The sequence below is a fragment of the Leptopilina boulardi genome, unplaced genomic scaffold (assembly GCF_019393585.1).
Source record: "Leptopilina boulardi isolate dan_hultmark-lab unplaced genomic scaffold, ZJU_Lbou_2.1 LbouV2_399, whole genome shotgun sequence".
In the NCBI taxonomy this organism is placed as follows: domain Eukaryota; kingdom Metazoa; phylum Arthropoda; class Insecta; order Hymenoptera; family Figitidae; genus Leptopilina; species Leptopilina boulardi.
Window position 1 is genome coordinate 198,110 of NW_026137972.1, and position 16,118 is coordinate 214,227.

General features: G+C 26.0%; 2 protein-coding genes across 3 annotated transcripts in view; both read left to right on the forward strand.

Annotated features, from left to right (window-relative positions):
• Positions 1-16,118, forward strand: part of LOC127289083 (uncharacterized) — a 179,201-nt gene that overhangs the window by 160,642 nt on the left and 2,441 nt on the right. The window lies entirely within an intron of this gene.
• Positions 51-14,919, forward strand: LOC127289069 (uncharacterized). Of its 2 annotated transcripts, none has more exons than XM_051316831.1 (4): positions 51-261; positions 8,872-9,199; positions 9,607-9,750; positions 12,712-14,919. In XM_051316831.1, exons 2-4 carry the CDS (start codon positions 8,988-8,990, stop codon positions 14,732-14,734), a joined length of 2,379 nt encoding a protein of 792 aa, XP_051172788.1. In that variant the 5' UTR covers positions 51-261; positions 8,872-8,987; the 3' UTR covers positions 14,735-14,919. The 2 variants fall into 2 exon arrangements, with proteins under 2 accessions (XP_051172788.1, XP_051172787.1); XM_051316830.1 differs by having other exon boundaries at positions 8,898-9,199.

Sequence of the window (16,118 nt, forward strand, 5' to 3'; positions counted from 1 at the left end):
ATACCATGCTTGCGACGTTGTCATATTACTAAGACGTTGACTGCTCCATCATGTCATTGCGACGTGATACCTGGTTCGATTCAAATATAGTGATTACATTTACTCTTCGTTAACGCGAGTGTCTTCATTTTCAATTACTAGTGTTTTTAAAAGTTTAGTAAATCTTTACTTTCTTTTAAGAAAAAAAGTCAGTACATTGTATAGTTGATTTCGTGTACTTTTCAACTTTAAAAAAAATTGACAGATCTTATTCAGCTTTAAGTGAGTATTATTTTATGTAATTATAGAAATATATATACCATCACATACTTAAAAAATTATTTTATCAAGATTAAAATGAAAAATCAATTTTTCAAAATTACATTTATTTTAAAAATTTGATTCATTTAAATATAATAAAATTTATATTGATTTGGAAAAAATAAATGTTGCATTAAGCATTTTATTCATTATCATATTGTTTTATGTATTTACAAATTTTATATTTATAAAATAAATATATTATAGAATTTAGGTATACTTATAATTTTTTGATTTAATTATATAAACTAAAAATATTTAGAATGCATCAGAGCAAACATTTTTTTAGATATTCAAAATGTAACCCCTTTTTTATGAAATTCAAAAATATAAAATGTTTTTTTAGGTATCTTCCTTATCCTCTTTAAACTTGCATATATACATATCAAATTATAATATATGGGCGAAATCACGTGAGATTTCCGTCGATCATTTAAATTTGGCCAAATATATTTTTTTCTTGTTTTGTAGTGAAAAAAAAGAGATACGTATTTTTTTATTTTTTTGAAAAATTTTCAAGTTATGAATTTTCAATTTCTTTCTTTTCTTAAAAAATTTTTTTCTTTTTTTATAGTGAAATATGATTTCAGGTTCCAAAAAAATTAAAAAAATAATTTTTAACAATTTTTTGAAATTTTTAGAAATTTGTAAAATTACAAAAAATTGTAAAATTGTTAAATACTATTTTTATTCATTTTTTTGGAACCTGAAATTATATTTCACTATGAAAAATAAAAAAAAATTTTTTAACAAGTTTACAATTTTTTTTAATTTTCAAAAATGCGCAAAATGCTGCACTCGGTGTTTAAATGTTAATTTAAACCTATTAACTTATTGACCCACTCTAAATTTTTTTTCTAAATTTCTTTAGTATTTCCAGATATGTTTAAAAAAAATTAAATAAATATCATATTCAAATTTAAAAAAACAATTTGTTTATAAAGAATTGTTATTTATTAATAAAAAATGAAAAAAAATTTTGTTAACATTATGGAGAAGTAACAGAAAAACTGAAACTTTTGTTCATTTATCAAAAATTTTAAAAAAATCCATTTTTTTCAAGTTATCAGCCATTGAAAATAGGTCTACATTGAAGAAATTGAATTTTTGAAAATTCATAACTCGAAAATTTTTCAAAAAATAAAAAAGTAAAAAAATACCTATGTCTTTTTTTTCGCTACAGAGCAAGAAAATAATATATGCGGCCGAATTTAAAGGGTCGACGGAAATCTCACATGTTTTCGCCTATATAGTATATTATGTATTATATTATTTTAAATTATACAGTAAAAATTTTAATATTATGAAATTGTTATTTTAAAAATCAATTTATCCATAGATATCTTTTTTGTTAACATAAATACATATTATATTATAATATTAAAATATATTTTATTTGACTTTAAATTTTAATTTTGTAAAATTAATATTTGTATTTAAATGTATTATTAATCCTAATGCAGTGAAAGAAAAGTCAATGTAGGTAGTCTGTATGTCTCTATTTGTTTACATTTTCATGCTTCGCTGATCCCAACAATACTATCTTGAATAACTGCTCTATACAGTCCCAGAAATGTTCCTTCAAAAGATATTTCAAAGAAATCGAATTTTATATATTATATTATATTATATTATATTATATTATATTATATTATATTATATTATATTATATTATATTATATTATATTATATTATATTATATTATATTATATTATATTATATTATATTATATTATATTATATTATATTATATTATATTATATTATATTATATTATATTATATTATATTATATTATATTATATTATATTATATTATATTATATTATATTATATTATATTATATTATATTATATTATATTATATTATATTATATTATATTATATTATATTATATTATATTATATTATATTATATTATATTATATTATATTATATTATATTATATTATATTATATTAAATCAAGATTCGCGGTAGAGAATCGACGCCAAGTAATTTTTCCAAACCGCGAATCTATTTTCTCAAAATATCGGCATTTTTCGACCAAAATTGGATATCTCGAAAAGTTCTTTATCGATTTCGTTCAAACTTTTTTTGCCGAGTAAAAAATGTCAAAAAAAGAACTTCTGTAAAAAAAATTTTAATTTTTTTAATAAATTAGGAAAATTAGGCTGAAAAAACACAAAAATTAATGATTTTTTAATATTTGCTCACACCTGGAGCCTGTAGTTCTTAACCGATTCGCTTGAAACTCACCTATAATATCAATTGGGTCAAAATCTCGATATATATTTCAGGATATTTTAATACACTCAAAAAATTTAAAAAATTTTGAATTTTTAGGTTAAAAAATAAATTTTTTTGATATTTGCTCACACCTGGAACCCATAATTCTTAACCGATTCACTTGAAACTCCCCGACAATATCAGTTCGGTAAAAATCTCGATATATAATTAAGGATTTTGAAATACACTCAAAAAATTTAAAAAATTTTTAATTTTTAAGGTAAAAAATCGATTTTATTGATATTTGCTTACACGTGGAGCCTATAGATCTTAATCGATTCGAGTTGTGAGTATTAAATTTTAAGCATGCATTACCAAAAATTTATGTACTTTAAATTAAGACAAAAAAGTAAAGAATCAAGATGTAAAAGTTTTAAAGTGTACATATAGGTGTGAATAGAATTTTAATAATCCGTGTATTTGCCAAAAATGCGTTTTACACAAATTAAAAAATATTTGATCACATAAAAATGGGAACAATAAGTTAGACAAAAGTATTAATTTATTATTATTATTATTATTATTATTATTATTATTATTACTATTATTTAAGTCAAACAAAAAGTATTGAAATCTCAACAAAAACATCTTCGATGCAAAAAGTTACGCCAAGTAAAAATTATCTTAGTTCTGGAAACAATTTGTGAAATGAAAGTTAGCCAAGTAAAATTTATAATTATATTTTAGCTTTTCACAAGACGTATATTTAATTATATTTTTAAAATATGCGTGTAATAAAGAAATGTAATAAAAAAAATGTAATAGAGTTTAATAATTCTTCAAATAATAAAAATTTAAATCGGATTTCTAATTAATAAAAATTTATTTCATAGGCAAAATTGAAAAACTTGGCGTAAATAATTTTTTTACATCTACTTATGCTGTAAATGAATAAAGAAACATCGATTAGGAGTGTAAAAAAATCATCTATATTCGCATCTCAATTATTTAAAAATTATTCAAGCCAAGTTTTTCAATTTTGCCTATGAAATAAATTTTTATTAATTAGAAATCCGATTTAAATTTTTATTATTTAAAGAATTGTTAAACTCTATTACATTTTTTTCTATTACATTTCTTTATTACACGCATATTTTAAAAATATAATTAAATATACGTCTTGTGAAAAGCTAAAATATAATTATAAATTTTACTTGGCTAACTTTCATTTCACAAATTGTTTCCAGAACTAAGATAATTTTTACTTGGCGTAACTTTTTGCATCGAAGATGTTTTTGTTGAGATTATATTATTTTAAAATTAGTATTTGTATTTAAAAGTATTATTAATTATAATGTAGTGAAAGAAGAATCGATATGGGGCATTCCACGGGAGATTTTCATTCAATTTTTTTTCCCCGAAACATTTTTTTTCGAAATCTATATGAAAAATAAGGAAATACGTATATTTTTATTTTTTTATTTGATGAAAATGAAGGAAGTTATGATTTTTTGAAATTTAACGTCAACGAAGAAAGTGTGTTTTTAGAACATTTTTAATCTATTGTACTAAGAAATTAAAAATTATGCTATATATGACATTTGTTCATTTTGTCTCAAATTTTTCAAATATGTGCTCAAAAATAACGTACTTATAACAGAAACAACAAAAAAGTTGAAATTAAACTTATAAAGTGAGTTTTCTCAAAAGAGACACTTTCGACTTTTAATTTTTTTTTGCATTACAATCTCTGATGATTGAAGAATTTTTTCCCCTATCTGCGAAAGTGGTATTTTTAGTTTTTAAATTACGATTTATAATTTTTTTAGTACAGCTCACAGAATTTAAGCATTTTTTCTACAAATATAACCTTTTTCCATTAACATTCATTTGTTTTTTTTTAATTTTCATAAAAACATATTAAAAATCGTTGCGTCAAGCTTAAAAATTGTAAATAGTAATTTAAAAACTAAAAGTACCACTTTCGTAGATAGGGGAAAAAATTCTTCAGCCATCAGAGATTGTAATGCAAAAAAAAAATTAAAAATCGAAAGTGTCTCTTTTGAGAAAACTCACTTTATAAGTTTAATTTCAACTTTTTTGTTGTTTCTGTTATAAGTACGTTATTTTTGAGCACATATTTGAAAAATTTGAGACAAAATGAACAAATGTCATATATAACATAATTTTTAATTTCTTAGTACAATAGATTAAAAAATGTTCCAAAAACACACTTTCTTCGTTGACGTTAAATTTCAAAAAATCATAACTTCTTTCATTTTCATCAAATAAAAAAATAAAAATATACGTATTTCCTTATTTTTCTTATAGATTTCGAAAAAGAATGTTTCGGGGAAAAAAAAATTTTCAATGAAAATCTCCCGTTGAATGACCCATATAGTTTATAAATCTGTTATTTTGTTCATATTTTTATGCTTCAGTGATCCCAACAATGTTATAATAAATTACAGCTCTATACAGAAGCACTATTTTTTCATGAATTGATACTGAGTGTCTTGGTTCAAGACGAACAAATTTAAGATTTGAAATCTTTGTCAAAATCAAGCATAAAGTTCCTATGCAATTTTTGAAAATATGCAACTTGAATACCACGAAAATGTCTCCCCACCACTGCCTCTAACAATGTTAAAAGTGCTTTTTATTTTTTAAAAACTCGGAACAGATTAGAATATTTTAAAAAAGTGCATATGAATATTTTTATGTCCAAGAAGTTAGAACAGTAAAGTTAAAATTTTCAAAAATCAAATATTGCCCTGCATTGTGTTCCAGTCGTACAAAAATTAATTTTTTAAAACACTCAAAATTCTTTTTTGAAAATTTTAACTTTTTAGATAAAAACATTTTTTTGGTTTTTGCTTAACAAACACTTATTGCTTGTTTTTTGTAAATAATTCCAACCTTTAAATATCGTTTGATTATTTAAATACATATATATTTTTTAAATTATTTTTTAGGGTTCCGTACTCGGTTCGGAACCCTATTAATATCGGTTTTTTGAAATCGTGTACCCCCCCCCCTAATCGGCCACACGACTTTATCTGGAGAACTGAAATTTGGTACATATATGTATTTTCGCGTGTAGATTCCAGGAAAAATATAGCGAACCTGATTGGAATTGATTATCATAGGATTATTAAGGAAAAACCATGAATTTTTACGAAAAATGCCTAAAAATGACTATGTCCCCCCCCTAGCGGCCACATATTTTGACATAAAGAGCTCAAATTTGGCACACTTACGTATTTTAACGTGTAAATTACAGGAAAAATATAGTGAACTTAAATGGGATCAATTTACATTGCGTTGTCAAGGAAAAATAAAAAATTTCAAAAAAATGGTATATTCTACCTAGCGCACACAATATTCAACCCAGACAGTTCATGTTTGCTGTATAAATGTATTTTTGCTTGAAAATTATAGGGAAAAAATATAAGCACGATAAGCAAAAAACGAAAAAAGGTTATCCAAAGTGATTTAAATTTATACATTTTGACGTACTTTGACGTGTAGATTACAAAAAAATATAGCGAGGATGATTAGATTGAATTTTCAGGTGCTGTCAAGAAGAAACTGATAATTTTAGAAAAAATCATGAATTTTCTCCCAATAACGAAAAAAATTTTATCTAAAGGGCTTCAAATTTATTATTTTTACGTATTTTTGTGTATAGATTATAGAAATAATTTAATAAACATGATAAGAATTTGACTTTTTCCTTAAGTTTATTTCTTCAGTCGTTACAACTCTAAAATAAAAAAAATCAGACAAGTGCGAGTTACGCTCGCACTGAAATCGAGGGTTCCGTACTCGAAGCGAACTTATTTGGTATAAAATCAAATGTTTCAAAAATATGTGTTGTATGTTAAATAATATAAGTGATACAAAAAGGAACAATTTTGTAAAATTCAAGAAAATTGTTCCTCTTCGTATCACTTATATTTTTTGTCATACAACACATATTTTTTAACCATTTGTTTTTTTACCAAGTAAGTTCGCTTCGAGTACGGAACCCTTGGTTTCAGTGCGAGTGTAACTCGCACTTGTCTGATTTTTTTTATATTTCAGATAAAAATTTCTGTATCGTACTAAGTGAAATAACAGTTGGTCGGATCGGGCGGCAACTTGCACATAATTAAGCCCTATGTGTGATTACTTTAACCATTAAGTATTGTTAGGTTTTATATGAAAATGTAGAAGGAAAAGGAGATTCAATTTTTTTTAAAAATGTAAACAGTGTATTTTTAAAGAGTTATAACATTTAAGTAGTTATATGTGAAAAATATTTTGACCTGTATGTTTTCAAAAGGCCTTTTCCCGCTCTTTCGAATGGTGCACAAACTTTTTCAAAAATATTTAAATTTGACTCCTTTTTTTGGAAATCAAACATTTTTTTCCTTTTTTTAAAATCGGTTTTTTCTTGAGTTTTTCTAAAGTTAAAAATATGTATTTTCACTGCAAAAAATATTGAGAAACCTATCCTTTTTTGTTATTTTTGAGATATTAATTAATTTATTTATTAATATTAATAAAAAATGTAATATTTTACAAATAAATGAAGTTATTGAAATTCTGAAGCTATCAATTAAAAGCTGTCGTAATTCCGCATCCAATGAGCCTAATATGAACTATTTTGGATTAGTGGATTTTTCGTAAACAATTGCAATGTTAGCCAATTTTTTAAAAATAATTCATATAGGACTCGTTGGATGCGTTACTGTTTCCTTTCATTTGATAACGTCAGAATTACGATAAATTTATTTGCTTATAAAATATATCATTTTTTATTTTATTGGTAATTTTTTTATAACATATGGGTGTAGTTCCGATTAGCCCAAACCGCCAATCTTTTTGAAACTGTGTATATCCACGTATTTTGGTGTGCTGATGGCGAAAATCATAATAAAAATTGGCGCAAAATTGAATATCATGGTAAAAACCATAAAAAACACCATAAAACTATAATTTTTTGCGATTAACTCTTAATAAACACTAAAATTCCAGAAAAATTTTTCAACAAAAATTGTAGGTCTCAAAAAAGCAAAAATTTTATTTTGTATACATTCTTTACCAGAAGTGATTATTTTTCGAGAAAAATAAAAAAAACATAAAAAATGATGGAGAAACAGTGCACATCATAACTAGAGAGAAATTTGGTACATGTAGATATACTCTCGTATTTTGATGCGCAGATTACGAAAATGATAGTGAAAATTGGCGCAAAATTGATTATCATGGTGAAAACAATAAAATTATGGTTTTTTGCGATTAATCGTAAAAAACGCAAAATTTCGAAAAATGTTTTAGACAAAAATTGTAGGTCTCAAAAGAATATACAATTTTTTTACCAAAAGTGATTATTCTGCGAGAAAAAAGAAAAAAACCAATCAAAAATGATGGACAAGCAGTGCACATCATAACTAGAGAGAAATTTGGATCCCACCCGATTTTGTCTGCAGAATACTTTCGGCCGTATCCGACCCCTCTCGCCAAGGTTTCTTTAAAATGCAAGCGAGCAAAGCTATACGCGAGGAAAAACGCAACGCGGCCGTATGCCGCATAACTTTTTTTGTCGCAGATCAATTTCCCCCATAACCTACCCCTCTCGCCAAGATTTTTTTAAAATACAAGCGAGCAAAACTCTACGCGAGTAAAAACGTAACGTGGACAACTTCTTTTGTCAATGGTATTCGAAGTTTTTTGAACTTTTCTCAAAAACTAATCAGTTTGGGTGAAAATGTATAGGACATAAAATGTGTGTTCTTTTGAGACCTACAACTTTTGTATACAACATTTTTCGAATTGTTGCGCTTTTTACGAGTTTAGTATAGTTAATTTTTTTTGTTTTTCAGTAAGGAAGACGATGGTATACTGTAAATTTTTTAATAAAGTGATAAGAAATGTGAAAGAATTTGTAAAAACGATCTATAAAAAATAGAAATTTTTTGCATTTTGCGTCGGGTGCATAACCACTCAAGTTTTTCATTCTAGGGTTATAATTGAATTATTAAATAAATTATTTTTATAAAATTTCTTTAATTTGGAGAAAAATAAAAAATTAAATGTTAATTTTCAATTAGAATTTATTATATTAATTTATGTAAAATAATATTTTCTATTGATGTGATAAAATTATATTGAAATAATTAAAAAATGGTTACAAAACTTGATTTATGATAGAATATAAAAAATTTAAAAAGATTGATCTTAATATCTTGATTGCATTATCTCTAAAAATTCCTTTAGAAAAGGACGCTCGTCATTACAGTTCCCTCCTTTCTTTATTAAAGTACTTATTAATTAGCATATAAATTAAACTCTTTTCATTACAGATATTCTACATTAATAATTTTTGTAGTTGCTGAAAATTCGAACAAGAACCTACTGCTAAGAGGAGGAAGGTAAATAAGATTCAGCAACGTGAAAAACGCGAGCTGAAACGAAAGTCATGTTTCATCCAAGACGAAAGAGGACACCACGATTATGTGGTTACTCAACACGTCATTTCAGACGAATTATTAATAATGAAGTAGTAGATGATAAACAGTTACCTGGAAGTTCGCAGTTTAGTGGTACCGATTCTGAAAGTGATATTGAAAAATCATCAGCCCGTGTTTCAACACCAGACACTATTAAAAGTGTCAACAAGAATTTTGAAATGTATGTATTTTATAAATTTTCTACTTTTTTTTCTATCATGTGAGCCATTTATTTATAGTATTACTTTTTTTAAATGTCCTATAAACAATTTTATAATTTATAATTAATATTAATGAATTTAACTAAAAATAACATAAAGTTGCGTTTATCAGTAAATTAAGTTGTATTAAAAATTTTGAATTATTAATAATATTGTTTTTGAAAAGTTTCTTAGAAATTTTGTTTTAGAAAACTGCTTGAAGTTAATAATTTTTTAAAAAGAGGATATTTTCTTAATATTGGAGCAATATATTATGATGATTTGATAAACCAATTTTCAATGTCTAGACAAATGAGCAATTATCGTACACAATATTAAATAATTAAAAAGAAGAATGTTCCAAATTTGACACATTATATTTTTTTAGAATTGAAAGCGGACAATTAAAAAACGTCCATGATAATTTTGATGAGGAGACAACGCAGACGTTTGTTACTTCTACAAGTAATTCAGAAATATCTTTTGATTTATTAAGGAATGAAATAATTGTGGAAGATCAAAACGATTTCAGGTACTATTTATAATTAAACTGTTTTATTTAATCAAAGTAAAATATTTTATTTATTTAAATCTAAAAGGTAACCCGCAGTCATAATATTCAATAAATACATTTTTACATTTTCATCAAATAAATTATCTAGTAAATTTTTTGTGGAATTTTCAAATCAATTTAAAAATTATCGAGTCTAGTAAGTCAGTTAGCAAAATGAAGGGCTTATGCTTTAATCTTGTTTTCTTAAAGTTTTGTTTTTAAGATAGGTGAACACGATAACAAAAACCGCTTATTCGATGCCTATAAAATTTGGAATGCTTCTTTTACACATAAAAAGATATCCTTAATGGAATAAATTTTTGTTTTGATAAAATCTTATTTATTTATTTATTAACAATTAAACAGATAAGTTTTCCAGGAGATTTAAAGTTAATAGTTTGAGCTTCCTTCATTTTTTCAAAATTTCTTTTCCATTTAATTACATTTATGAAAATTAAAAAGTGACAAAAATAAGAATCAAACAGAGATTTTCTCACTGCATATCTACAAATGTAAATAATCTGCCACAAAAATTTAAAAGTAAATTGACAAAAAGAAACTATTGAAGTTAAAGAAACAAAGAATTGAAAAGAATTGAAAAGATTTTCAAAAACTGAATTAAACTTTGATTATGACATATTATTATATGTCGGTAAAGAAAAAATGTCACTTTTGAAATAGAAATTTTTTAACTTCGAACTAAACAAGTTTTAATTATAGTTTCATAAAAATTACAATAACTTTTATTGAAAATGTGTGCGTTAAAAAAATTATAAGAAATTAATATTTGATCGACAAATTTTTAATAATTTAAAAAATTTACTTAAAACATGTTATTTCCGGGTTTTCCGGGTCTCTCATAACGAATTTGGTGCCAGTTTTTAAAAATTCAAAATGGCGGAACCAATATGGCGGACGACTTTTTGAAAATCAAATGCAGTTCGGTTAAAACTTCTAACTCGGGGGTTTTCTGTCACTAATTACGAATTAGGTGTTTTTCAAAATTGAAAATGTTAGATCCAATATGGCGGACAGAAAAATTAAAAATCTATTCAATTTACTAATATCAGATTCTTAATCAGCGACATTGAAAACCCCTGAATAACAAGTTTCAGGCAAAACTGTCAAATTTAAAAAAATTTATTTGTCGTACTGGTTCCGCTAGTTTAATTTTTGAAAAAGTAACATCAGATTTGTAATCAGCGATCCAAAAAACCCCGAGTAACGATTTTCGAGCCATTTTTTTAAAATTATTCCCCCATATTAAACTTTGAAAAACCGGCAACGGATTCGTAATCAGAGACCTTAAAAATGTAAAAATTATAAATGACTAAAGGATGGTTTTACGATTATTAATTCGTACCTTAAAGGGTTAAGAGAGTTTTAAATGTATAGTTTCAACACAAAAAATATTAAAATTTCTTTTTTCTTAACTTTCGACATATTTATTAATTATTTAATTAATGTTAATAAAAAATGATATATTTTTATAAACAAACGAAATTATTGTAATTCTGAAGCTATAAATTAAAAGCTGACTTAATTCTGAATCCAACGAGCCTAATATGAACTATTTTTTTAGAGAATATTTGATAAACAATTGCAATGTTAGCCAATTGTTAATTAAGACTTTACGAATTCAAAGTACTTCCTATAAGGTTCGTTGGATGCGGTTAACTTGTTAACTTTTATTTGGTAATGTCAGAAATACAATAACTTTATTTGTTTATAACATGTATCATTTTTTGATAATTGAAGTATTAACTAAAAATTGTAATTATTATATAAGTAGTTGAAAAATATTTGACATATATGTTTTGGGAGCTTTTACAAATGATGTCACGCACTGAGGAGGAAGAAGGAGATCTTTGCTAAACGTGACACAATGTATTTTTTATATAAGAAAATATAGTAAAAGGGCATGAAGGGGGGGTAGGGGTTAAAAATCTTGAAAAAGTGCGTGACATCATTTGTGAACGCTCCCTTTCAAAGATTTTTTTAGCTCTTTTGATTGGCAAAAAAATGTCAAAAATATCAAAATTTTATCCTGTTTTTAAAATTAAAAATTCTGTTTGTTTTTTTTCAATCGGCCTTTTATTTCTTTTTCAAATTGTTTTAAGAGAGTTTTAAATGTATACTTTCAACACAAAATATATTGAATTTTCTATTTTCTTTGTTTTCGAGATATTTATTAATTATTTAATAAAAAATTATGTATTTTATAAGCAGAATTATCGTCATTCTAAAGCTAAGAATTGAAAATTGACATAATGCCGCATCCAACGAGCCGTATATGAAATATTTTTAATTCGTGAATTGTTAATAAACAATTAGCTAACATTGCAATTGTTTATGAAATATCCTCTAATCCAACGTAGTTCATATTAGGCTCTTTGAATTCCGCATTACGTCAGTTTTCAATCAGTAACTTTAGAATTACAATAACTTTATTTATTTGTAAAATATTTCATTTTTTATTAACATTCATTAGTTAATTAATTAATTAAAATATTGAAAGTAAATAAAAAGGACATCTTAATATTTCTTTAAAAAACCAATCTTAGAAAAAGTCAAAAAAAATTTTATTTTAAAAATGAGGCAAATTTTAAATTTTTTGAAAAGTTTTTTTATGTAGGGGAGAGGGCCCCAAGATGGACATTTGATATAAAATTTTCGTATAAGTGTATATCGCCACGTGATTTTTTTACATTACATTAAAAAATGTTTGTTTACAAATAAAAATTTTTTCTTTGTGGCCAGAGAATACCTTATTTATTGTACTTTCATACGGTATGCACCATTTTAAAATATCCTAAGACATTTGTATTCTACAGCACAAAATAAAAACTTTGTCCATCCTGGGGCCTTCTCCTCTATAAAAAATTTTTGATTAATTTATTACTATTACTTAATACTTATTATTGATTAATTTCTTTACAGGATGGATTGTTCTGACTCTGATTTGCAATATTGGGATACTGAAGAAGAAGAATATTTACATTCTGATGCCAGTATTGAGAGCACTTCATTAGACGATTCTTTCGGTGAGGAAAATAATGATAGTGATGAAATATTTAGAGTTGAAGAAACAATTGTTCATGTACTTGATGAAAATGATGATTTGAATGATACTGACGATGATGATATTGATAATCAAGACAGTTCTAACCCACGAAACATTTTTCTAAGGAAATTACGGGATTGGGCTTTGTTTTTTCACATTAGTCTTATGGCACTTTCTGCTTTATTATTACTCTTGCAACCTTTTATAAACTTTCCGTTGCCAGTAGATGCAAGAACTTTGTTGAGAACAGTAAAACAAGTTAAAATTTCCAAAATGAATGATGGCGAGTATCACCACTTTGGTTTAGACAGAGCAGTAAAAGGAATTATTCGGGAGTTTAATAAACAAGGTCAATCAATCAAAAAAGTAGAATTAATGATTAATATTGATGGTTTACCAATCTCCAAGTCTGGAACTGAAAGCCTCTGGTTGATTCTTTGTTCCGAACTTAACGGTGATGTAGTATATCCTGTTGGTGCCTTTTATGGAAAAAAGAAACCGGATGATGCAAATGAGTTTTTGAAACAATTTGTTGACGAATTGTCTTATTTATGCAACAATGGCTTTGAAGAATCGAATGTACGTATTTCATGTGCAGCAATTATTTGTGATGCTCCAGCCAAGTCTTTCGCTTTCAATCTCAAGGGACACACTGGCTATGATAGTTGCTCAAAATGTGTTATAACTGGTGAATACATTAAACGAACAACAAAACGCAAAAATGGAAAGAAAAATAAGAACCAACGGAAAAACAAGGGCACAGTATGCTTTCCCGGAACTAAACCTTTTGCAGTTAAAACTGATGAAGGCTTTGCAAGAGGTGATTATGAAGAGTTTGACACCGGGAGGGAAACAATTTTACAATCCATTCCAAATTTTGGTTGTATTTCAAATGTTCCGTTAGACTATATGCATTTAGTTTTATTAGGTGTGATGAAAAAACTTATTAAATTGTGGATTACTGGTCCATTGAAAATTCGATTAAGTGCAGTAGATGTTGGAAGAATAGATAAAAGAATGCGTACTCTTCGTTACAATATACCAACTGAATTTTCAAGAAAACCTAGATCAATGTTATTATACCGTTTTTGGAAGGCAACAGAATTCCGTACATTTCTATTGTACGCGGGGCCTGTTGCTCTACAAGGTATTGTTTCTTCTGAAATATTTGATAATTTCATACTTTTACATACTGCAATTTCAGTTTTAGTTGATGAGCTTCTTCTTCAAAATTCGACAAATATTGATGCATGTCACGATATGTTCATAGAATTTGTGAACGGATTTGAAAAAATATACGGCAAAGAGTACGTTTCTCATAACGTTCATAATTTATTGCATATCTGCCCTGACGTAAAAAAGTACGGACGCCTTGACAAATACAGTTCATTCAGATTTGAAAACTATATGTCCACAATAAAGAGGATGATAAGAAAGGGGGAGAAACCTCTTCAACAAATTGCTAAAAGATATTCTGAACGTGAAGCTGCACAAAACAACTCGGAAATAATTGAAAAAATTGAAATAAAGGATGTTCATAGTACAGGACCAGTAACAAAAGATTGCACTAATATAAAACACCAGTTTAAGAGATTGGAATGCAAATCATTTAAAATTAATTGTCGTGAATCTAAAAACAGTTTTGTCATTTTAAAAGACGGAAGATTTGGCCAAGTACTAAATATTGTAGAATGTGACGATGACATTCTATTAGTTATTAAAAATATTGTCTCTATTGAAAAATTATACGACAATCCAGATTCTCGATATATTAATATTCATATTGGAAATTTTTCAAGAGATGGTTACTGCACAATTTCATTCAAGAACATATTATCCAAAATGTGGAGAATACCTTCCAAAAGAGGAATAATCATGCTTCCTTTAAAACATTCTTGATGATCCTTCTCTATTGAAGAAGTATAAGATAATTTCCTAATAATTTAAAAAAAAATAAATTCACTTTTTTAAAAATTGAACATATATTTTATGTATATATTTCGTTAAAACTTAAATCTAATAATAGATGAATTTGTATGAATATAAGTTATTTTTCTTAATAATCAAAGTGAATTTAAAACATATTTTTCAACAAATTTTTATTATCGGATATTGACATATTTATCATCGTCATCTATGTGTTTATAAATAAAAAATAAATATTATCCTAAATTAATAATTTTATTTTATTTCTCCGTTTCATTTTTATATGATTATGTACTATATAATTACAATAATTGTAGTAGTAAAACCAATTTAAATTAATGAAAATTAATTTTTTTAAATTTTTCGTATATAGAAATTTAGATTACATACAATTTTTCCAGAGGAATTTCGGCAAGGACACCTAACATTTTTTAACAAATTTAACATGAAAGTTTCCAGTAATTGTATCAGGTAAGTTTTCGGTTAATTTACAAAGAAAGTTTTTAGAAAATTTATATGACAAATTTTAGGCAAGTTTTCATTGTAAACTTTTGGCAAGTTTCGATTGCAAACTTTCAGCAAGATTTTATTGCAAACTTTCGGCAAGTTTTCATTTCAAACTTTCGGCAAGTTTTCATTGCAAACTTTCGGCAAGTTTTCATTACAAACTTGCAGCACTGAGGACATTTCTATACACTTTGCAAGTTTGCAGAAAACTTGCAATGCAAACTTCGTAAGTTTGCCGTGCAAACTTGCTGCAAACTTGCTGAAAAATGTCGTGCTATGTGGGCAATTTCAATAATCTTGTTTCAAGAAAAACGCGTTTGAAAAAAAGATCGAAAAATTGAAATTTATGATAAGAAAAAAACTATTTAAAGTGCTTACATTTCAATCTGCTATTCTAGCAGCATACATCAGTCCTTTCTCTTTTTCCCAATTCAAATCACAAAGGGACTTCCTCAGCGACTCCGCTATCTACCTGCTTCGCTATTAGAACCAAGCTCCCGTCATTACCTTTAGCACAGAGAAGACATCGAATTTCGCTCTGAAAACTTTTTCAGCATACTTTTAAATATACAAACTAACTATTTCTGCAAAAAATTGATTTTTTGAACCCTGTAATGTGGTTTCTCCTTTAATACCTATAGGTATGTCCGATTTGTCCCATCCCCTGGAGTAAACCAGACATATCTCAATTTTAAGCTTCTAATGAGGATGGATTTACATGTTGATGTAAATACAGAATGCTAAACCGAAAATAATAAGAATAGAAGGGATAGTGACATGTCCCTGTCTTTTTCACTCTCATTATTTTTGGTTTTCCATCCTGACATTGACCAGTCGCATTCACCGACAC

Bases quoted from the DNA above. Each gene is read 5' to 3' on its own strand.
- LOC127289069 (XM_051316831.1), top strand. From the start codon at position 8,988: ATGTTTCATCCAAGACGAAAGAGGACACCACGATTATGTGGTTACTCA. The intron at 9,200-9,606 runs GTATGTATTTTA...ATATTTTTTTAG, and splicing joins GTCAACAAGAATTTTGAAAT to AATTGAAAGCGGACAATTAA. The intron at 9,751-12,711 runs GTACTATTTATA...ATTTCTTTACAG, and splicing joins GAAGATCAAAACGATTTCAG to GATGGATTGTTCTGACTCTG.